This window comes from Barbus barbus (assembly GCF_936440315.1).
Source record: "Barbus barbus genome assembly, chromosome: 24".
Lineage (NCBI taxonomy): Eukaryota > Metazoa > Chordata > Actinopteri > Cypriniformes > Cyprinidae > Barbus > Barbus barbus.
In genome coordinates, this window is record NC_136752.1 from 4,084,526 (window position 1) to 4,107,484 (window position 22,959).

Consider the following 22,959-nt stretch of genomic DNA (forward strand, 5'->3'; position numbering starts at 1 on the left):
CAGTAGAGTTATAAATGACCTGCTTCCTGATCGTGGTTGTATTTCTTTATTAGTGCTACTGGATCTTAGCACTGCGTTCGACACTATCGACCACATTCTTTTAAATAGACGAGAACACTTTGTTGGCATTAGTGGAAGTGCATTAGCATGGTTCAAATCGTACTTATCTGACCGCCATCAATTTGTAGCAGTGAATATCGATCAGAAGTGCAGTATGGAGTACCTCAAGGCTAAGTACTAGGGCCGTTACTGTTCACACTTTACATGTTACATGTAAAGTGTGACATGGTGTTAGCTTTCACTCTTATGCTGATGATACTCAGCTCTATATTTCTTCACGGCCCGGTGAAATGCACCAAATTGAGAAACTAACAGAATGTATAGTCGATATAAAAAACTGGATGACGAGTAACTTCTTACTGCTAAATTCTGAAAAAACAGAGGTGTTAATTATCGGACCTAAAAACCCCACATGTAATAACCTAGAACACCATCTAACACTTGACGGCTACTCTGTCAATTTCGTCTTCATCAGTTAGGGAACTAGGTGTGCTGTTTGATAGCAATCTTTAATTTGAAAGCCATGTTTCTAGCATCTGTAAAACTGCGTTTTTTCCATCTCAAAAACATATCTAAATTACGACCTATGCTCTCAACGTCAAATGCAGAAATGCTAATTCATGCGTTCATGACCTCAAGGTTAGACTATTGTAATGCTTTATTGGGTGGTTCTTCTGCACGCTTGATCAACAAACTACAGCTGGTCCAAAAATGCAGCAGCTAGAGTCCTTACTAGAACCAGGAAGTATGACCATATTAGCCCGGTTCTGTCAACACTGCACTGGCTCCCCATCAAACATCGTATAGATTTTAAAATCTTGTTAATTACTTATAAAGCCCTGAATGGCTTAGCTCCTCAGTACTTGAGCGAGCTCTTATCACATTATAGTCCTCCACATCCGCTGCGTTCTCAAAACTCTGGCCGTTTGATAATACCTAGAATATCAAAATGGACTGCGGGCGGCAGATCCTTTTCCTATTTAGCACCCAAACTCTGGAATAATCTACCTAACACTGTTCGGGAGGCAGACACACTGTCAGTTTAAATCTAGATTAAAGACACATTTCTTTCACCTGGCTTACACATAACACACTAATACACTTCTATTATTCAAGTCCGTTAAAGGATTGTTAGGCTGCATTAATTAGATCAACCGGAACCGGGAACACTACTCATAAGACACGATGCACTCGTTACATAATAATAAGAATGGCATCTACGCTAATATTTGTCTGTTTCTTTCTTATTCTGTTTCTCAGTCCGTGTCTGGATCAGATGGTGGATCGTTGGCGGAGGCCAGACACCTGGATGAGCCCCGAGGACATATCCCCAGTGTAGACCTTGACTTAAATGCAATAAAACTAAAAATAAAAAGAAAAGAAAATAACTAAAAATATAATAAAATACCTAACTACATAATACTATTATTGTTAGAAATTGCAACAATATAAAATATAAATAAATACATTTATACATTTAAAATTTTAATTAAAACAATAAGTAAACAATAAATAAACAATAATATCCTGGCCAGAGGAGAACTGGTCCCCCGACTGAGCCTGGGTTCTCCCAAGGTTTTTTTCTCCATTCTGTCTCAGAGGGAGTTTTGGTTCCTTGCCGCTGTCGCCTCTGGTTTGCTCAGTTGGGGACACTTGATTTCTAGCGATTATCATCAATTTGATTTAGCAGATACTATTTGAACTAAACTGATCTAGACAATGACATCTCTGAATTCAATAATGAAATGCCTTTAACTGAAAATTTAGTGTTTAATCTTATTATTATACATTACTGACACTCTATCCTCCAGTTTGATACTGTTAAGTGCTTTAACATAATCTGTATTGTTAAACGTGCTATATAAATAAAGCTGACTTGACAAACATGATCCCTGCACGATCTAATGTGTAGCATCTTATTAACTCACTGTCATGCATTGTGTGCAACACATTTCTTCTCCCTCTTCATGTTTCATCCATTTTCTCCGCTGCTAAAGAAACTCTTAAGCCCCTTAAAAGTCCTCATCCGTACTCCTAACAATTTTGGACCTTAAGACCTCTTTTAAGGGTTAAGATGCTTTCTGAATTACTTTTTTTCTTTACTAGGATATTCTCTTTCATTTTAAGAGGAAACACACACATTTCTAAGAATTTTCTGAGAATTTTGTTACTAGGAGCAACTCTCAGCACTAAGATTTTTCATGAATATGGCCCCAGATAACAGAAAATTGACTGAACTTCGTGGAGAAAAAAAACTGTTTGTCAGAATTCAGTTTGCAGCCAGAAAGACTGATTGAATATTTTGGTGATCAAGCAGGGCAATGGGTCAACCCATTAGGCAACACAGATTACCTCCTAAGATCTCTTGGAGGTGGTCTATTTACCAAGTCAATTTAACTGAGAAATGAGTAAAAATTGAGGGAAAACTGATAAAGCCTTGCCTGGCGAGGGAGATTCACGCATGTTGATTAAAGCAGAAGTACTGATGCCCAATTTGTGAATGAGTGACACTTTTAGGGTAATTTTAGGTCTTTTTGTTGAATTAATCAAACAAGTTAGACAAAAAAAAAATACTGAAGATCTGAAAATGTGTCTTGTTTTCTCCCTAAATGGAAAGACCAATGTGTGTGTGTGTGTGTGTGTGTGTGTGTACCGTTTCATAGCAGACTGCTCCAGCAAAGTGTCTTATGATGAAGCCCTCGTCGTCTCTGACGTTCCTGTGCACTGTAAGCTTGGACTTCCTGGGAACCTGCGGGATGGCAGATTTGAGGAATCAAGCCCCTAAACTAGAGCGAGCCATAGAATGAGATGTAAAGTAAAGCCGAAGCGTGACTCACGGTCAGGCGGAAATGGTCCTTGTGTTTGCTGTGGATGGTTTCAGTGAAGTGCTGGTCGCTGGGTTGAGGTAGCCGGTTCTCTTCGTCCAAGATATCCAAGATCCCAACTAACTTCGCCTCCACCAAATCTGAACAGGAGAAGATGCAAAGGCAGATTTATCATCTAGCACAGTGCTTCCCAAGCCTGTCCTGGAGGACCCCCTGCCCTGCACATTTTGTGCGTCTCCCTAATCAGACACACCCAAATTAGTTCTTGCAGTCTCTACTAAAGAGCTGATGAGTAGAGTCAGGTGTGTTAGATGAGGGAGACATACAAAAGGTGACGGGCAGGGGGGCTTCAGGACAGGTTTGGGAAGCACTGATCTAGCACATTTAGGCTGCCAGAAGTTTCTGCATTCTGGTTTATTGGTGTGTATAAAAAAGGCATGCCTAATACGCCCAATGAAATTAGTGTAGTGTTGAGTCACATTAAAAGAAACAGACCTATACAGTCCTGATTATCAACGTAATGGACCTCATTGACTCCAAGACCTTCTCTCTGATACAATTCCTGCTCCTGTTAACCATACACAAGACAACAGACATTAAATCAGTCTGGTTTATGCCTTACAATGGCCAATTGTGACTCAACAGCCTAACAAAGCAATTTTAAGCGGTGCAGCATTAAAACAACTCTGTATTTTGGATGATTCTATAAAACCTGTCCTTGCAAAAATGGCTTATTTATAGCCCCAAATTTTTTTTTTTTTCACCATTGTGTAAAAAATGACAATTAATTATTTTGTTTTTGCATTGATTAGGATAGTACTGTTATTAAATGGCTATGGAAGCCTCTCAGAATTTATATCTTGCAATTCTGACTTTATAACCAGTCAGAATCCACTGTGAGACACCAATGTGTCCCTGAGCAAGACACTTAACCCCTAGTTGCTCCAGAGGCGTGCGACCTCTGACATATATAGCAATTGTAAGTCGCTTTGGATAAAAGCGTCAGCTAAATGAATAAATATAAGTATAAAATATAACCAGCAACTGCAAGAAAAAAGTTGATTGAGAGATAAAAAGCTGTAATCACCCAATTTATTTGTAACTGTAATTAAAAATCAGAACTGTAAGATAAAAAGTCGCAATTACCTTTATTTTATTATTCAGTGGCAGATTGAATTTGTTTCTGTAATATCTTTAATTCAAGGCTTGTTTTTTAACAATATAAGTGAACTTTTGATTTCTACTGTACGTTAATAAATGAGTAGAGTTGAGAAACACATTTTGAATGTGCATGTGAATATGCTCAAGAAACATTTTGGATTATTATCAATTAAAAAAAGTGCGGCTTAAAACGTTTGTGGAAACTGCGATACCTTTTTCAAGATTCGTTTTTCAAGAGAAAGTTCGAAAGAACAGCATTTATTTGGAATAGAAATCTTCTGTAATATTATAAATGTTTTACTCTCACTTTTGATCAGTTTAATGTGTTCTTGCTGAATAAAAGCCAAAACTTCAGTAATATGTTACAGAAAATGTAACAGGACAATAGTAAGATGGCAAGGACATCTGAAAATGGCTGTAAATTCTGACTAGATGAGCTGCAGCAAATGATCCGATTTACACACACACACACACACACACACACACACACACGTCAGCTGAAACACTCACCTCTTTGAGAATGCGCTCATTGAAGAACTGCTGGAGTTTCTCATTACAGTAGTTAATGCAGAACTGCTCAAAACTGTTGTGCTCAAAATACTCTGAGGAAAAGCAAGACAAAAATCAGGTTTGGTATAAGCAGGAGTCAGGGTTTGGTTGGCTCCTGCTGTCAGACGCCACAACTATGATTCATTCCCATGACATTTACGGCTCAGACTCAAAACAAAGTGTGTGGAAAAGTGCATTTATGAGCATAGACGGTTGCTTCTTGTACCAAAGCCAGCGATGTCCAGCACACCGATGAAGTGAGCAGATGAGTCGAAGGGGAAGCACTGGTTGATCCTGGTGACCACATGATCGAAGAGACGGCTGTAGATGGCTTTAGCCAGAGCATCACGAGCACTGCTGGCCTGCTCCACCTTCAGAGGAACCCTGCAGAAGACAACAAGCTGAACGGCTATCCACTGGAGTCTCAGTTCAGCTGTTCATCAGAAGGTGTGAGCGGCTCTTACTTGATGGCTGTGCCTTTAGCGCCCCCTGCAGTGGTGTACATGACTCTGGTGGTCAGACTGACCCTCAGATCTTCCTCATCCAGACCCAACAGCTCCGCACAGAACTCTAACGACTGACCGCACGTCTTCTTCAAGACACAGCCACCTGAAACACACAGACACATGAACACCTGTCAGTATATATAAACATTTCCATGTTATTTTTCTTCATTTTCATCAACATGTAGTATATGATTAAGCTAATGTGAACTTATTCTGAGGGAAATGTTATGCAATCTACGCTCAGCGCTGAGTAATGGCTTTATTATTTTTTAAGCCTATATGTAAAAGCATATGTTTATTGCTTTCTAAAACCACTCAACCTACTACACAAATGTAATTTTCTATCATGATAGTGACTTCGCATTGACTTGCAGTTTTTATATTTACATAGCAATGTTACATAGGTTCAAGAAATCAAACCTTTATAAGAAATGTTTTTGTATTATAAAAAAAAGCAATGTATTATTTAAAGAAGGAAATTTCAGGTTTTACCATCACTGTGGAAACATTTTGTAACAGCAGTGTTATTTTATAATAATTTGTGTCAGTTACTATAGTACATATCTATATTGTCATTAAGCTATTAATTTCATATTTTCAGCTTTCATTTTTAGTTTTTGTAATGTTGTTATGTGCCCTTGTCATTTTTATTAGTTTTTATTTATTTATTTATTAATATTTAGCTTTAGTTTTAGTATTTTAGTACTTCAACTTAAATGTAAATTAGAAATGTTGCCTTGGCAACTAACTAAAATAAGTTTCGATTTTTTACGCTGAAGTTTTTCAACTTTCATATATTTCTTTTTATTTCAGTTAACAAAAATTATATTTATTAGTTTTAGATACCTAGTTTTAGATACCACTAATCCACGTCTGGCTTGTGTATTTATGTAAAATATAATGTAATTATCATCAGCATATATTGTCTAACTGGTAACTAACCAATTTTTCTCCAAACTAAACAGTTAGATATAAATGTATAAATCCTCCAAGTTTGTAGATACTGTTATATGCTGGATCATTTTCACTGTCATCATCTTTAGATGAATAATCACACAAGTTGTTGAAAAGAAGATTTTAGCTGTTAGCACCAAAACAGTGTGTTTAATAACTGAAGCTCTCCGTTTACCTGAAGTGCTTCCAGCCTCCTCGAAATCAATGTTTCCGAGGTGCAAAACCCCAGCCACCACCCTGAACATGTTGAGCTTCTCAGTGTCACCCAGACCGATCTTCTTCATGGCCACACACATTCTGTTAAAGTCGGCATGATCGTCCAGTAGAGGGTCTTTCAGAGGACCGGCCTTCAGATGCTGAGGAGCAACGGCCAAGTTAGACTCAGAAGAGAAACATGCGAGTTCATCCAGGAGCCTGACTGCTAATAAAACTCAGCACAGCAACTGCAATCAATTTATTTCCATGTTTTGTTACTCAGTACTGCATAACCAAAAGTATACGTGCAGCACAACACGTGTGCTTGTAAAACATTTCATTTCCAAACTACAAGCATTAGTAGGGATCTGCACCTCAAGATTTTAGAGCATACAGTCATGGCCAAAAATATTGGCACCCTTGGCAAATATGATCAAAGGCGGCTGTGAAAATTAATCTGTTTTGTTAATCCTTTTTATCTTTTATTAAAAAAACAAAAAAAACAAAAACAAATCTAACCTTTCATTGGATAATAAGAATTTAAAATGGGGGGAAATATCATTAGAAAATAAATGTTTTTCTCAAATACACGTTGGACACAATTATTGGCACCCCTAGAAATTTTTATGAGTAAAATATCTCTGAAGTATATTCCCGTTCATATTCACAATTTTGAGCACTCCAGGGTGATTATGAATATGAAATTATCCAGCCATGGCTTCCTGTTTCACAGAAATATAAATAGGAGGGAAAACAAAGCCCAAATTCCCTTAATCATCCATCACAATGAGAAAAACCAAAGAATATATTTCTGATGTGCAGCAAAAGATAATTGAGCTTCACAAATTAGTGAAGTGGCTTTAAGAAAAGAGCTAGAGCAGTGAAAATCCCCATTTCCACCATCAGGGCAATAATTAAGAATTTCCAATCAATATAAAATGTTATGAAACTGCCTGGAAGAGGATGTGTGTCTATATCGTCCTAATGCACGGTGAGGAGGAGAGTTTGAGTGGCTAAAGACTCTTCAAGGATCACAGCTGGAGAATTGTAGAAAATAGTTGAGTCTCGGGGTCAGAAAACCTTAAAAAAAAAAAAATTGTCAAACAGCCCCTACATCACCACATGTTGTTTGGGAGGATTTCAAGAAAAATTCTCCTAGCTCATCCAAAAACAAACTCCAGCATATTCAGTTATCAGACACGACTGGAACTTCAAATGGGACTGGCTTCTATGGTCAGATGAAACTAAAAAACGAGCTTTTTAGCAGCAAACACTCAAGATGGGTTTGGTGAACACAGGGATAAAAAGTACCCCATGTGTACAATGAAATATACTGCTGTATTTTTGATGTTGTGGGCCTATATTTCTGCTGGAGGTCCTGGACATCTTGTTCAGACACATGGCATCATGGATTCTATCAAATACCAACAGATAAAAAATCAATAAGTGACTGACTCTGTTAGAAATCTTATAATGGGCCATGTTTGGATCTTCCAACCGTACAATAATCCAAACACAAACCTCAAAAACAACACAAAAATGGGTCTCTGAGCACAAAACCAAACTTCTGCTGGCCATTCCAGTCCTCTGACCTGAACCCTGTAGAAAATGAGTGAGGTGAACTGAAGAGAAGAAGCACCGTCATGGAGCTGGGAATCTGAAGTGATTCTGGATGAAGGAATGGTCTCTGATCTCTTGTCAGGTGTTCTCTAACCTCATCAGGCATTATAGGAGAACATTTAGAGCTGTTAATCTGGCAAATGGAGGATTCAAAAAGTATTGAATAAAAGGGTGCTGTTAATTGTGGCCAATGTGTATTAGAGAAAAACATTTATTTCATAATAATATTTCCCCCCATTTTAAAATCTTATTATCCAATGAAAGGTTACATTTTGTGATTTTTTTTAAATAAAAGATCAAAAGGATTAACAATGCAGATTAATTTTCACAGCCTTCTTTGATTATATTTACCAAGGGTGCCGATATTTTTGCCATGACTGTAACTGAACTCCAATTCAGACAGCAAAGTCTCTGAGTCTCTGACCACATGTGTGACCCTGGACCACAAAACCAGTCATAAGGGTCAATTAGGGTCTAGACCAGGAGACCAGTCATAAGGGTCTACAAATATACCTGTGCTACTTATGACTGCTTTTGTGGTCCAGGGTCACATATAGATGCTCTCTGATTTCTGAACTGGTCGGTTTGTTGTCAGCTCAAACATGCAGCTTTCTATTGACTTTGGCGTGATGAGCATCAAATAACAAAGGGTCTCCCAACCGGTTTGGGTGCTGAGGAACTGTGTTCATATCATTGTGATAGAAAATGTAGTTGAATGAAAATGTAATAGTTTTCATTTTAATATGATTTTTTTGAAGACTCTAGTCCAATCTTATATACAAACCTTGCAATTAGCTTAAATGTTCATACTTATATTTTTATTAAATTTACCAAAAGACATAAAATGAGGTAAGATTTCAGGTCATAGTAGTTCATCTGAGAAAAAAAAAGGAAAATGGTAGGTGCATGTAGGTTTTCAACAGTCTTTTATGTCTGATACTCCACCCTCTTATATTGTAAAGTGCACTTGTTGTCCTCAACATTTTCCCATGTGAATTTTATTTAGTCAATCCACTGACGACAATGATGATCTTGACCCTGGTGTCGTCCATTTATCTCAACATCCAAGTGCAGCAGTGATATGTTGGAATGATTTCTCACGGTTCATTTCTCATCATAAACTGCGTGTGAATTGGGAGTTGTCTCTTTTGTGTGTGACACCTTTGGTGACAGCCACAGATAAACTCTGTAACTACTATAATGACTTTCACAAAATTCCCAACCCCTCATGACAATCACGAGTCTGATGTAACCGTGTGGATATATTATTTTTTCTGATAAAACTGAGCCAAAACTATTGTCAATAAATTGATAAGTTGCTGGCATTTTGCTCAAAAAAACTTGAAAGGAAGCTGAAGATATTTTGGTACACAAATGCAGCTGCTAAAGAGAAATGTGTCCTCTGAGAGAAGCAGATAATGCTAATGGACACAAGAACTGCCGGTATAGCAAGAGTGCCACAGTACACCATTAATATCTTTTACCTCAATATGGTGGATTTTAAAAGTGCACTAGCAGCCTGCTGTAATACTACTACTATTTGTGACAAAAACAGCAATATTAAGAGAGCAATATCCCATTACCTTATAGGAAAAGCCAAACATGCAAGCCAAAACAGTGGAGGGCAATGACAGTTTCGCTCCCAAGAAATGAAAGTAAGTTTTCATTTTGACCCCATCTTATACAAGATCTGGGTCATATACATTTCATATGCTTTTTTCAAGTGTTACATGGAAATTGCAAGAAAATGTTACAATATTAGATAGAACTTCACAAAGATAGAGTTCATATGTGACCAGCGTTACCCAGATTTTGCTTTCTTAAGGAAAGGACAAATTGAAATGAACTAGTATTGAAACCAGAATATTCCTTTAGGTTTGTTAACTATAAGAGATCAATTAAATTAAATTAAACCACTTTCCATGCAAACTATGAAACACACTGGACCCAGGTCTTGCATTTAAATGACAAAAAGAGAGAAGAAAAGCAAAGCCCCTCTGACTGCACAACACACATAATCACCTTCTCATCCTTTGATGTATCAGACACACACAAACAGACACACAACCACAAACAATGATGTTACAAATGATTAGTGCAGCAATTAGATTAGTATGAACACAATCATGCTTGAACTACACACAATATACGGTCATTAACAAAAGGCTTAGTAGATGCTTGCAAAGGACAAGATGAATCACTCGTGCTGAATCAATGCTGCCATAAATGCAGAACCACGTCCACCAGTGACCCTCAACTGACCCTTCAAAGGCTCTTCTACCACCACACCAATCACCTACTGTCCCATAATCCAAAACATATACATATATATATATATATATATATATATATATATACAATTGTTCCCCATCCAAACTAACAAAAACTAATTGGTGGCAGTCTCTCAGATTATACAGGGAATGAATTGAAAATAAATACATTACCTCTGGACTCTTGCGGTTTTGAGGTATCAGCTTGTCCGAATCCTTGGTAGAAAAGTACCTTGTGCATCCTCGACTTAGATACTGGATTAAACAGAAAATGTAAACAAGAAATGTTCAGAAACATGTTTTTTGAAAAAACACCTGGCAGACGGTCAAGAATTACTTTATTCATTTTTAAAAGCTTTGCATGATCACACTCATAAATGTGTCAAACTGAATTGAAACATGTCAAAATACCTGACATGGTGCTTGATAATGTCTTTATTGAGACTGTGAAAAAACTCACTGGCTATTTGACAGAAGTGAAAGTGTAGTGTTAAGTGTATGTGTCAGACTGATGTGGGGTCTGTGAAACGCAGAGTTCACAAACCCTGAAGTAGTCTGGAGAGCTGAGGTGGAACTTCTCCTTGATGTCTTCAGGAGCTCCAGCACACAGCCTGTAGAAGATGTGGTAGTTCCTCTCCTCCTGACCCTGCGTGCAGATACGGGACTTCTCCAGCAGGTAATGGGACACGAAACCACCTACTACTGCATTCTGGAAAACAAATCAGCACTGCGTTCAAATTAACGTGTAACTAGTTAATGTACAAATTCACACATCAGCACCACTACTCATCACATTAATTACAACAACAGTGATAACTATAGAGTTGCAGTCTTTGTATAACATCTACAAACTCAGGGTAACACTTTAGTTGAGGGACCATTAAAGGGAACCTTATATGCCCCTTTTTACAAGATGTAATATGCATGTAATAATAATAATAATAATAATCCCCCAGTTTCACAGACAAGGCTAAAACCTAGTCCCAGACTAAAATGTAAGTCTGCGCTGTTTCAACTGAAAGAAACTTGTACTGATTGACCTTAAAATATATCAGTGCCTTTGTTTTGTCTCAAGATGCACAGTAGTAATGTTTTTTCTAAGGGACGTTTATAAAAATTACTTAAATGTCCTAATTGAACTATGGCCTAATCCTGGTTTGGTCTAAGCTCTGTCTGTGAAACCAGGCCAATATGTAATAATAATAAGTCTCAGGAGTTCGCAGAATGTGTCTGTTAAGTTTCAGCTCAAAATACCTCACAGATCATTTATTTGATCATTTTGAAAATGCCTATTTTGAGTGGAAGCGGAAACGGGCTGTTTTAGTACATGTCTCTTTAAATGCAAATGAGCTGCTGCTCCCCGCCCCCTTTTCCAGAATAGGGCTGCCTTTACAGTTCCTCCCTCTAAAAAACATGTGATTGGTTTTGATTATTATGAATATTGCGCTGAAATCATGCGTTTTAAAGCCATATTTTAAACTTCTGATCAATGGTTTTCTTTCATGTATTATTGCGCTTAAATGTAAAAAAAACACATGTTATGTTATAAACATGCAGCAGTTACAAAAACACAGATGTTTGTGAAGGCTGGGAAAGAAATCACATGTTTATAATAGATATGTGTGTTAAGAGATATTTCTTGCTTGAATGCTGCTTTTAAATGCTCTAGCGTGAAGATAAACATGCCGGATTGTGTGTGGCTCACTCAGGGCGGGGTCTCTGCTAATACAGCAGTGTCCGTCAACAGTTGTAGGCGGGGCTTGTAAAATGTGATGTCACATTTTACGGATTCTGAGAATGGCTTGTTCTGAGACGCTGCTTATGATTTATGAGGATTAAAAAAAAGGAGTGGGCGGATTTTTATCATTATATGGTGGTTGCGTACACACACAATATATTATCTTCAAACAATATGTAAAAGTGAATTTTGCATAATAGGTGCCCTTTAACTAGTTGCATATTAGCATGCATATCACTAGCATATTGGCTTTTTATTAGTACTTATATGGCACACATTAATGTCTTATTCTGCATGATCATATTTCAGATCCTTTAATCCTACTTAATAAACTAGTTTACTAACTATTAATAAGCAGTAATTAGGTAGTTAATAGTGAGATTTCATCCCAAAACTAAAGTGTTATTTGTGGATTTTTTTGAACAAGTTATTTTGGGTGGGTATTGTGTACTGTTTGCTGTGTATCTCTCTTTTTTCCGCTCCGTCTTTACTCTCTAGCTGTATTGTTTACAGGTGGAGAGTCTAATGAGGGATGACATGATTGATCCTAGGAGTGGTTGTATTTACGTCTGCTGAAGCCTGGACTCGTGGGATCCCTGCTTTCATGGTGTCCTTGACGTAGAGATGGCGTAATGTTAACTATAGTGCTGTACACATCATGTCATCCAGGTTCAATCATGGGAAGTCGTGGCCTAATGGTTAGAGAGTCGGACTCGTAATCCAAAGGTTGCGGGTTCGAGTCTCGGGCCGGCAGGGATTGTAGGTGGTGGGAGTGAATGTCCAGCGCTCTCTCCACCCTCAATACCACGACTGAGGTGCCCTTGAGCAAGGCACCGAACCCCCAACTGCTCCCCGGGCGCCGCAGCATAAATGGCTGCCCACTGCTCCGGGTGTGTGTTCACGGTGTGTGTGTGTTCACTGCTGTGTGTGTGTGTTCACTGCTGTGTGTGTGCACGTTGGATGGGTTAAATGCAGAGCACAAATTCCGAGTATGGGTCACCATACTTGGCAGTATGTCACTTCACTTCACATGGTGATCGGTACACTAGACAGTTGTTGTAGATACTATGTTTAAAGCAGATTCATTTGCGATCTTGGTTGGTTTTGTTTATTTTGGCTCCTATTTTCCCAACCGTTGTTGTAGTTGGAGCATGATAGAGAGGTGGGTGCCCTTTTATTTATATATGTGTGTGTTTTCTCTTGTGTTTGATAGTTAGGGAGGGAAGCTTTTTGTCATTTTATTTATTGCTGGGACTCCAGGGGTCTTTTTGTCATGGTTGTTTTTGTAATACGCATTGATAAGCTAAAATTGTACATTGTTATTTAAAAAGCTTCACAGTTTTGTGTTTGTAGTGAGGCTTTTGTGCAAAACACACCTTTTCATTAAAGTGAATCTCCACAAACTTCCCAAAGCGACTGCTGTTGTTGTTTCGGACAGTTTTGGCATTTCCAAACGCCTCGAGCAGTGGGTTTGCTAGAAACAAACAGAAAATAGTGGTTTCTTTGCCTTATTTTCTATAACCTGCATTAGTTACAGTATAGTGGAGTACAAATTTATATTAGTATAGTATAGTCCTTCAAACGTACCTTCAACTATTCTTTCATCAATGTCTTGACCTGTACCATAAGATGTAGTTAAGTACCTGTGAGAGGAAAGCGTAACCGAATAAAACAAGTAAAGAATAAAGGATTACGCAGACGTGCTTACCCTTATATTATTAACTTTTTATTAATGATGCATTATATAATATTGAGACCTTTCTATACCTGAGAACAAACTTGGTGTTTTCGGTTTTTCCGGCTCCTGACTCTCCCGACACAATGATGGACTGACTCATCTTCAACACCTTCATGTCACGATAAGTTTTATCCGCTAAATAAAAAAATACAAATATGTACATGGAATATTAACATTTATACAAGCTAATAGTATATATTTTTGTGCATGACTGAGATGCCTTAATTTCACTGCCTCTGCATTAAATTTAGCATATGCGTAGGCCCACCCACACATAAACGGCCCATGCCTTTTCTTGCAGTCTTGCTTACCAATTGCATAGACGTGAGGAGGCAGAGTGCCCAGCGATCGGCCCTGGTACTGTTTAATGGAATCTGGAGAATACAGCTTGGGAATCTCAAAATATGGATTCACAGCAATCAGGATGTTGGCAACAAACGTCTGCAACACAAAGCAACATGAGCAGCAGGAAAGCACCCAATGAATGTATTTTTATTTTTTGTCAGACCACCATTTTGAGATTTTGTTTTGAAAATAAATAATACAAAATGGCAAGTCCTTTACTTTTTTTGCTATTTATTTATATTTTTTTAAATGAGGTTTTTTTTCTTCATTATGATAACAGGACTGTTCAATCATCTTGTAATTTTTGACTTTAAAAATCTATAAAAGTGAATTTTAATGTAGAAATTAAACATTTCAATCTTCACATCACATTGAATTCAAAAATAAATAATCCAAAAATAATGCAAAAAAATAAATAATTAATAAAAAATAGCATTTATTGGCCTATTTATGTAAATATACTTTTTTTTACTCATTTAGTAAATTTACTATAAAGCAACTATGTCTTCAGAAAGCTGAAGCGGTCTTCTGGTGACACTAAAGGCCTGTGTAGATTTGAGCCTAGCTTTTTCAGGGGTTTTTGCATGCTGCTTGCTTCGTTTCACACACTTTTAAAGTATACTCTATTCACATGCGTCCAGATGATGTATGTGCAATACATAGTGATTGAGTATTTGAGCGTTGCATCACTTGCACATGCACTGCTGTTCACGTACAAATCCATGTAAAGAGAAAAAACGGGCAGCACACGGACATCAGCGGACTGTGAGAATTATGAAAATTACTTGCATGCAAACAAGAAAATTATACTGTGGGCTCAAGTATGGTGGCTGAGAGAGAGCAAACACATGCAAATAAAAAAAAAACCCAGCAAATTAAGAAAACATCTTCAGTTTGACAGCACATGTGCAGCGAGTATTTGCAGAACATTTCTGTATTTGGTTGTGTTGCACGTATTTGCAGCACGTTTCTGTATTTGGTTGTGTTGCGTGTATTTGCAAATACACGTTTCTGTATTTGGTTGTGTTGCGTGTATTTGCAGCACGTTTCTGTATTTGGTTGTGTTGCGTGTATTTGCAGCACGTTTCTGTATTTGGTTGTGTTGCGAGTATTTGCAGCGCGTTTCTGTATTTGGTTGTGTTGCGAGTATTTGCAGCGCGTTTCTGTATTTGGTTGTGTTGCGTGTATTTGCAGCGAATTTCTGTATTTGGTTGTGTTGCGTGTATTTGCAGCGCGTTTCTGTATTTGGTTGTGTTGCGAGTATTTGCAGCGCATTTCTGTATTTGGTTGTGTTGCGTGTATTTGCAGCGCGTTTCTGTATTTGGTTGTGTTGCGAGTATTTGCAGCACGTTTCTGTATTTGGTTGTGTTGCGTGTATTTGCAGCGCGTTTCTGTATTTGGTTGTGTTGCGAGTATTTGCAGCGAATTTCTGTATTTGCTTGGTTGCGAGTATTTGCAGCAAATTTCTGTATTTAGTTGTGTTGTGAGTATTTGCAGCGCGTTTCTGTATTTGGTTGTGTTGCGAGTATTTGCAGTGAATTTCTGTATTTGGTTGTGTTGCGTGTATTTGCAGTGAATTTCTGTATTTGGTTATGTTGCATGTATTTGCAGCACGTTTCTGTATTTGGTTGTGTTGCGAGTATTTGCAGTGAATTTCTGTATTTGGTTGTGTTGCGTGTATTTGCAGCACGTTTCTGTATTTGGTTGTGTTGCGAGTATTTGCAGTGAATTTCTGTATTTGGTTGTGTTGCGAGTATTTGCAGTGAATTTCTGTATTTGGTTGTGTTGCGTGTATTTGCAGTGAATTTCTGTATTTGGTTGTGTTGCATGTATTTGCAGCAAGTTTCTGTATTTGGTTGTGTTGCGAGTATTTGCAGTGAATTTCTGTATTTGGTTGTGTTGCGTGTATTTGCAGTGAATTTCTGTATTTGGTTGTGTTGCGTGTATTTGCAGCATGTTTCTGTATTTGGTTGTGTTGCGAGTATTTGCAGTGAATTTCTGTATTTGGTTGTGTTGAGAGTATTTGCAGCGTGTTTCTGTATTTGGTTGTGTTGCGTGTATTTGCAGCACGTTTCTGTATTTGGTTGTGTTGCGTGTATAAGCAGCGCGTATTTGCAGCGCGTTTCTGTATTTGGTTGTGTTGCGTGTATAAGCAGCGCGTATTTGCAGCGCGTTTCTGTATTTGGTTGTGTTGCGTGTATTTGCAACACGTTTCTGTATTTAGTTGTGTTGTGAGTATTTGCAGCAAATTTCTGTATTTGGTTGTGTTGCGAGTATTTGCAGCGAATTTCTGTATTTGCTTGGTTGCGAGTATTTGCAGAAAACTTCTGTATTTAGTTGTGTTGTGAGTATTTGCAGCGCGTTGCTGTATTTGGTTGTGTTGTGAGTAAAACTGATGAAAATGTTTTCTTAATTTGCAGGTGTTGAATGTTTTTTCCTTTGCAGTGCGTTGAGCTCTTTGGCCACCGTACTCAAGACATCTTGCCATTTAGGGTGGATAACATGAAGCGCAGAGGACATACAGAATCTTAATGACAACATTTCAAACAGAGAACAATACTCACATAAATCTTATCTTTACTATAGCGCACACGAACATTATTTAGTAGTGTGGCTTCATTCAAGTACATCAGTGAGCCTGTAACACACACACACACACACACACACACACACACACACACAGATGAAATCATTATTAGTCAGTGCTGTCATTTTATCCAATACATAACTGACATGAAGATCTCAAGTGACCAGTGACACTTACAGTTGTCCTCCACATGTTTGTTGACATCATCTTCAGCAGGGAAGACTTGATTGACAGGAGCTTGAAAATTCTGGAACACAATGACTTTAATGTTAAACGTACAGCATGCTGAAAGCATGACAACTTATGTTAGTTACATGCTTTACTCATCCTCATGTCTTTCCAAACAAAAAAGACTCTTGTTCATTTTCGAAACCCAAATGAAGATATTTCTAATGAAACATGAGACTTTTTGTCCCTCCACTGAAAATGCACTGCTTCAGCTTTAACAGTGAAAGATGCAAGTGGGTAAGTACTAATATTTGTTCCAAATCCAATTTTTTTTCCCCCCACTATTTTGAATTAAATATTGCAGGTTATTATCATTATAGGCCCCACAAAAAAACTGGTCTGCCATGTTACAGCCTTAATTTGATGTGCTCTATGTATGCATGTTGATTGATTTTAATATGCAAATAAATCGCTAAATTAAATCTGTTCATCAAATAAAGCCATTGTGTCTTTTCAGAAAACCTCTTATTTGTATAACTTTTACGATCTCTTTATGAACTTTTTGATGCATCAAAATTTTGGTTGCATGGCCTGTCAAGGGGCAGTAATCTCTCAGGTTTCATTAAAAATATCTTCAATTGTTTTTATAAAGATGAACAAAAGCCTTACGAGATTGGAACAACATGAGAGTGAATAACACCTGTCATTATTGGGTGAACTGCCCCCTTAATATATGCAATTAGAGATTAGATTGCTCAAAAGCAATATTGATGCTTTCCATAGCAAACACATCAAATGCAACAGTGAAGGTTCCTGCTTTATGTATTCCACCTCCACGCTTCTGTTCTAATATCAGACAGTAGTGTGTACTCCACACACACACACACATTTGTAGCATGTGAACAGACAGCCCATTGTGCTTTCACATTCCGGCGACATCACAGTGCACACAAATCACATGGGCTAGATGTAATGCTGCACACAACACTCTGTCTTGTAGCTGTCACGTGTGAAAACACACACACACACACACACACACACACTAAAACACACAGAGTTATTGCTACTGTAATCTTTGTCAAGGTCCAGAGAGGGCCAGACTCCATATGGGCAACAGGATGTGTTTGCTGTGGCTCTGAAAACAGAAGCATTCACCCGAAGAGTTTAAATCATTCTGCAAAGAATCTGTGAAGTACAAAAATGTTTTTGACAGAAACAGAACAGGAGAGGAAATGTGAGTACCTTCATTATGATATCGCATTAGCAGTTCCTCGTTCTTAAGGCAAAAACATTTTAATAAAAGCTATTAAATCATTGAACTTTAACGTGGGAATGTAGTTTTTAATTAAGATTTTCACTGGTGATCCTTAACAACCAGTAAGTGAGTGAGCACTTTTATTTCCAGCCTGAGGTATAGGTCACGTTTGTCTTCCTGCGTTTTCTACAGAATTCTGTCTCCCATTCACCCTTCCCCATTAATTTTAACGGCGACTATCTTGAAATGAAGTTGTGTTCTTAAGGTTTGTGAAAGATAAATCAAACTGTTAATCATTAATGACTGTTCATATGACAACATGTAGTTTAAGATGTATATTTAAAACATTCAGACTACATTCAGATGAAAAATGAGCTAGTAAAGTTTCATAAAGCTCCAAGATGTGCATTTCAACACTTCAAGATGGACAAGGCTATAAGCAATGATAACTTTCAGCTCAGAAGTCAGTCAGATAATGATTCATTAACCGCTCTGATGGATTCAGGGAGTTCATTTAATGAAGGATTCATTAGAATATTCAAATAGGTTATGTAATTTACCAATTGATTCATTATAATAACTGGTTCATAATCAAGCTCAGTCATGTGTTTGTAAGAAAGACATGCTTTATTGCCATCATTTTGAGGTACGGTGTCTTATTTTCTCGCCACAATTCATTTAGAAATGTTTACTTTTTCAAATTCACATTCTCAAATTTAGATAAAATGTGACTTATGCCGTGGAGCAGTCCAAAGTTGTGCATGAAAAACTGCTTTCAGAGATCTTATGATAACAGCTTGTGTAACTGGAAGCATGCGTGTTTGTGTACTTGTGTGTGGTATGTGTTGGACGTGTGTGTACACATCCACCCTATAATGTTAAAAATCCACCCAGTGGTTTTTTTAAATCCCCTCTCTCAAATCAGGCTGTTCTGAGATTCCTGTCAGAATGACGTAGTTATGTACAGGCCCCTCCCACGATAGTTGATTGACAAGGCCGTCTTGCATTAGACCCGCCCAGAGTGAGCTGAGAGAGCTGTCCGCCATTGAGTCGACTCCGGTGCAGGGGAAGACAAGATGTCTCCAATTAAGCGATTGAGGAGTTTAGTTGTTGGATGTAATAATGAATATAGCAGTCATCATTTACTCCTGACATCTGAGCCACCGAAGATGCAGAGAATTAACGTTACTTTCGTTTTGAAGTGAATGCGCCGATCCTGATCTGCTTAAATGCATCTATGTTCACACGAATCATTCGTGATCCAGCTTTATCTACAGAAGAAGCGAGTACAAGGGTTTTTATGAGTCTTTGCCAATCGCCTTTCCTAATAATGTGCTAGTTATCCAGTTTCACGGCTGAAGTTTAGTATGCTCCATAGATACATATATGACAACTGTCATTAAGTGTCATTCGCTCAGTTATGTCATTTTTAATGCAAAGATGACATTATTTGACCTAACCCTAAACTAACCCTACCCTTACCCCTAACCCATAAACAATGTCATCTTTGCATTAAAAATTACATAACTGAGCAAATGACACATGCATAAAAAATGTTCATATTCATGACGTGTCATTGCATGATTGTGAAGGTGTCATGTCAGTCTTATGCACACCCCTTCAAGTAAAGTGTAACCAGAAATTTTAACCAAAGCCTGTTATAGACTTTTCATTAAGACCCTAAAGAATCATATCAACTTGTGGAAAATGGGCATCCGATGACCCCTTTAAATGTGACACTGTGTATTTTTGCAGACGCTTCTCCTCACCTTCCCTTTCTGGTTGAGAGGTTCGATGGTCAGACTATCGGCACTGATGTCGATGATTCTGCCCAGCTGGAACCCATCCGCAGGGTGGGGCGCCCACACTGGCTTTTCATCATCCATTTCACCGCTGAGGAAGAAACACAGGAGAATGAATGAAATGCCACAGGATGACTGGGGTCTACAATATTGACAAATGAATCACTGAAAATGTTAGCTTGAGGCACTGATGGAGATGTGTTCATATGTTTGATATATTTTGTATTGCCTAATTTAGAAATATCAAAGCGTTTAATGAGAATATATCAGGAAAAATAGTATATGCACTTACACACTGAAATTTACATTTTTGTGGTGAAATTGTCATTTATTTTGCAAATATAATTTCATTCAAAAATGATGTAGTGTTTGTAGTATACAATTAATTGTGCCTCATCAAAAATAAAATAAAATAAAATCAGAGCTTTTGGTAACTGACGGAAAATCTGAAAATGATTATTAATATTAATTAGTAATATTAACTACAATTTATCCTAGTTTTGTTTAAATTGCACACCACTTTTCTGATGGTACTTGTTTTCAATTTCATATTTAAATATTATATGCAATAAATATTAGTTCATTTCTCAAACAGATTGGATAAAATTGGCCTTTTAAAGAAATGGTTTGTCTGCTGTTTTTAATCTCACAGTAACACAACATAACTAACCCATTACTCTAAAATTAATATGGTGAATACAACGGCAAAATTCTGCAAAATGTAGCACCACTAAATTCAAATCTCAAAGGGGTGTTTCTCAGCTTATTCATTTTATCTGGTGCAGAAAGAAAATTATCATTAGTATGGCCACAAATTTCATAATCAGATTTAGATTCATAAGGTCCACTGTGTAATTGTAAATAAACATTTGATGAAATTCAAGAACTTGGCAGCTAGACATACTGGGATGGGCTTCATTAGAAAGACTAACGGCTACTGAGGGAAAGATAAATGGAGCAAAACACAGAGAGGTGCTTTATCCAGATCACATAACTCAGACTCCAGAATGAACACAAATCTGTCTGCAGGACAACATGCCAAAGTACAGCCAATACAACAATAGACTGACTGTGGTGCAAGTCTCCACGTCTGAATGCAACACATTTTAATAACACCTTGTCACCTTATGCATTTTTGCATCAATTTTGCATTGGACTGATGCACCATGCAAGTTTTTTTTTTTGAGTCGGGTCAAAAGTTTCTACATTTAAAATACTTCTGGAGACCCCTCCATTTGATCGTTCTCTGTCTGCATATCTCCACTGTCCAGTTGTTTGAATACAATAACTTTTTCTGTATGATCAGCATCTCGGCTGTTTACTCATTTTACAACATTAACTCTGGTAACACTAGCTTCATTATCATTTAGGAAGGGACAGGGAAACTTTCTGACATTCTCAGCGCTGGTTATGTTGTACCTAAACATGATATTATGCTGTGTGCACCGGCACTGCTCTAAATGAATGAGGCATTTACATAGTGCTTTACTATGCACATCTGTATACTCGAAGCAGGATCTTTTTAGTGTAGGGACCAATTGTCAAAATTAACTAGTTGCTTATTAGCATGCAAGCACGTATTACAGGGTTAGTTCACCCAAAAATGAAAATTAGCCTGTGTTTTACCCAAATAGGGCTGCATGATTAATCGCATGCTATTGTCATGCGCATCTCGTCAGTAAAGCCGGTTCTTTGATTAGCGGTAAATCTCCATCACCTGCTTTCAGATGGAGCAGCATTTAATACACGGAGCCGTAGTTCGCTGACAAGCCACGCAAAATCGCGTTCATAATCGAATGCGATTCATCAGCAATTATGAACGCAATATTGCGTGGCTTGACAGCGAACTACGGCTCCGTGTATTAAATGCCAAATGCCGTGCCTCCAAACATTCTTATTTGATTTGCTAATAAACGTTCTACGTTTCATAATTATTTGTTCCTCATTTATTACTGATTTTTAGTTTTGTATACCTATTTAAAGTTTGTGTAAGTTATTTGTTATTTTATATTAGGCATAGCATGGTGTATTTTTATTCATTTTGTTCACATTGTATTTTGTTGTTGCTTGAATTGAATTCAAACAATTGATGCCGAATTGCTGCTAATTTAAAAGTGAAAGTAAAATGAGGATGATGCTTTTATAAGCTATTTAAAGGAAAGTGAGGGAAAGAGAGAAAACTCAAACTAAAAACAAACAACTGTTTGAGACGGAAATGCCGCAAATTTAAAAGTGAAAGTAAAATGTGCACAGTGCTTTTTCAAACTAGGCTATTTAAAAGTGAAGGAAAGTGGGAAACTCAAATAACTAAAAGCAAACAACTGCTTGAGGCCAAATTGCTGCTAATTTGAAAGTGAAAGTAAAATGCGCACGGTGCTTGCAGGCTATTTAAAACCGAAGGAAAGCTAGGAAAAGAGGGAAAACTCAAACGAGGATATAATTGACAGGATATAATCGGCCCGATGGCTGATAGCGAAATAAATTGCTTTTATCGGCCGATACCGATTGTTGGCCGATACATCCGTGCATCTCTTTACATTGCACTAATTTCACATTCAGTCTTCAAATTAATGTAGAAACAACATAAAGACAGTATATTTTTAATATTTGTTTAATAGCATCTTTTTTTTTTTAAATGACAGCAAATATCACTGATACTGATATAACAGCTGACAGGACAGGAAAATTCATTCATTCATATGGCCTGACAACATCTCATCTGACTGCAGATGTTGTTCTGCTGAAGCTCCTCGTCACCTGTGCTGTTTCCACACTCGTTTATGAAGTGTGCCTCTGAAAGTAAAGATATTCTGCATTTAAATTAATGCAATTCTTGTCAAATTTTATGCTGTTAAACTGGAAAAATTAATAGCCCACGCTAACGCTCTAATTTTGACAGCACTACTTTGGACACATTGTAACAACAAAGACCAAAACTAACAAATATGGACTAAAAGCCACAAAACTTTAATTTCGATTTTTAATTTATGATCCGTCAGTTCAAGCTAACTGATCTACTCCGGATCTGTTTTCTGGCCTGAAGTCATAATGTGCCATAAAACTCAGCTGCCTTGCTTACTACAGCTTGACAAGTGATAGAAATCATTGCAGTTACTGGATTTGAGAGAGCTGGGTCAGATTTATATAGGTTAGGTGTGTTCTTCCTGACAAGACAATGTTTTCACA

General features: G+C 37.5%; 1 protein-coding gene across 3 annotated transcripts in view; it reads right to left on the reverse strand.

Annotated features, from left to right (window-relative positions):
* LOC306843451 (unconventional myosin-VI-like) overlaps positions 1-22,959 on the reverse strand; it is a 54,200-nt gene that overhangs the window by 19,935 nt on the left and 11,306 nt on the right. For all 3 annotated transcript variants that reach the window (XM_079374970.1, XM_079374969.1, XM_079374968.1), the window contains exons 2-17: positions 19,741-19,864; positions 16,726-16,795; positions 16,526-16,599; positions 13,928-14,057; positions 13,646-13,751; positions 13,466-13,521; positions 13,255-13,352; positions 10,685-10,849; positions 10,315-10,395; positions 6,231-6,411; positions 5,060-5,204; positions 4,822-4,979; positions 4,557-4,648; positions 3,381-3,453; positions 2,898-3,025; positions 2,714-2,809 (exon numbers count right to left, since the gene is read on the reverse strand). In XM_079374970.1, the coding sequence (XP_079231096.1) occupies positions 2,714-2,809; positions 2,898-3,025; positions 3,381-3,453; positions 4,557-4,648; positions 4,822-4,979; positions 5,060-5,204; positions 6,231-6,411; positions 10,315-10,395; positions 10,685-10,849; positions 13,255-13,352; positions 13,466-13,521; positions 13,646-13,751; positions 13,928-14,057; positions 16,526-16,599; positions 16,726-16,795; positions 19,741-19,857 (1,770 nt within the window). In that variant the 5' untranslated portion in view covers positions 19,858-19,864. The remainder of the gene's footprint in view (positions 1-2,713; positions 2,810-2,897; positions 3,026-3,380; positions 3,454-4,556; positions 4,649-4,821; positions 4,980-5,059; positions 5,205-6,230; positions 6,412-10,314; positions 10,396-10,684; positions 10,850-13,254; positions 13,353-13,465; positions 13,522-13,645; positions 13,752-13,927; positions 14,058-16,525; positions 16,600-16,725; positions 16,796-19,740; positions 19,865-22,959) is intronic.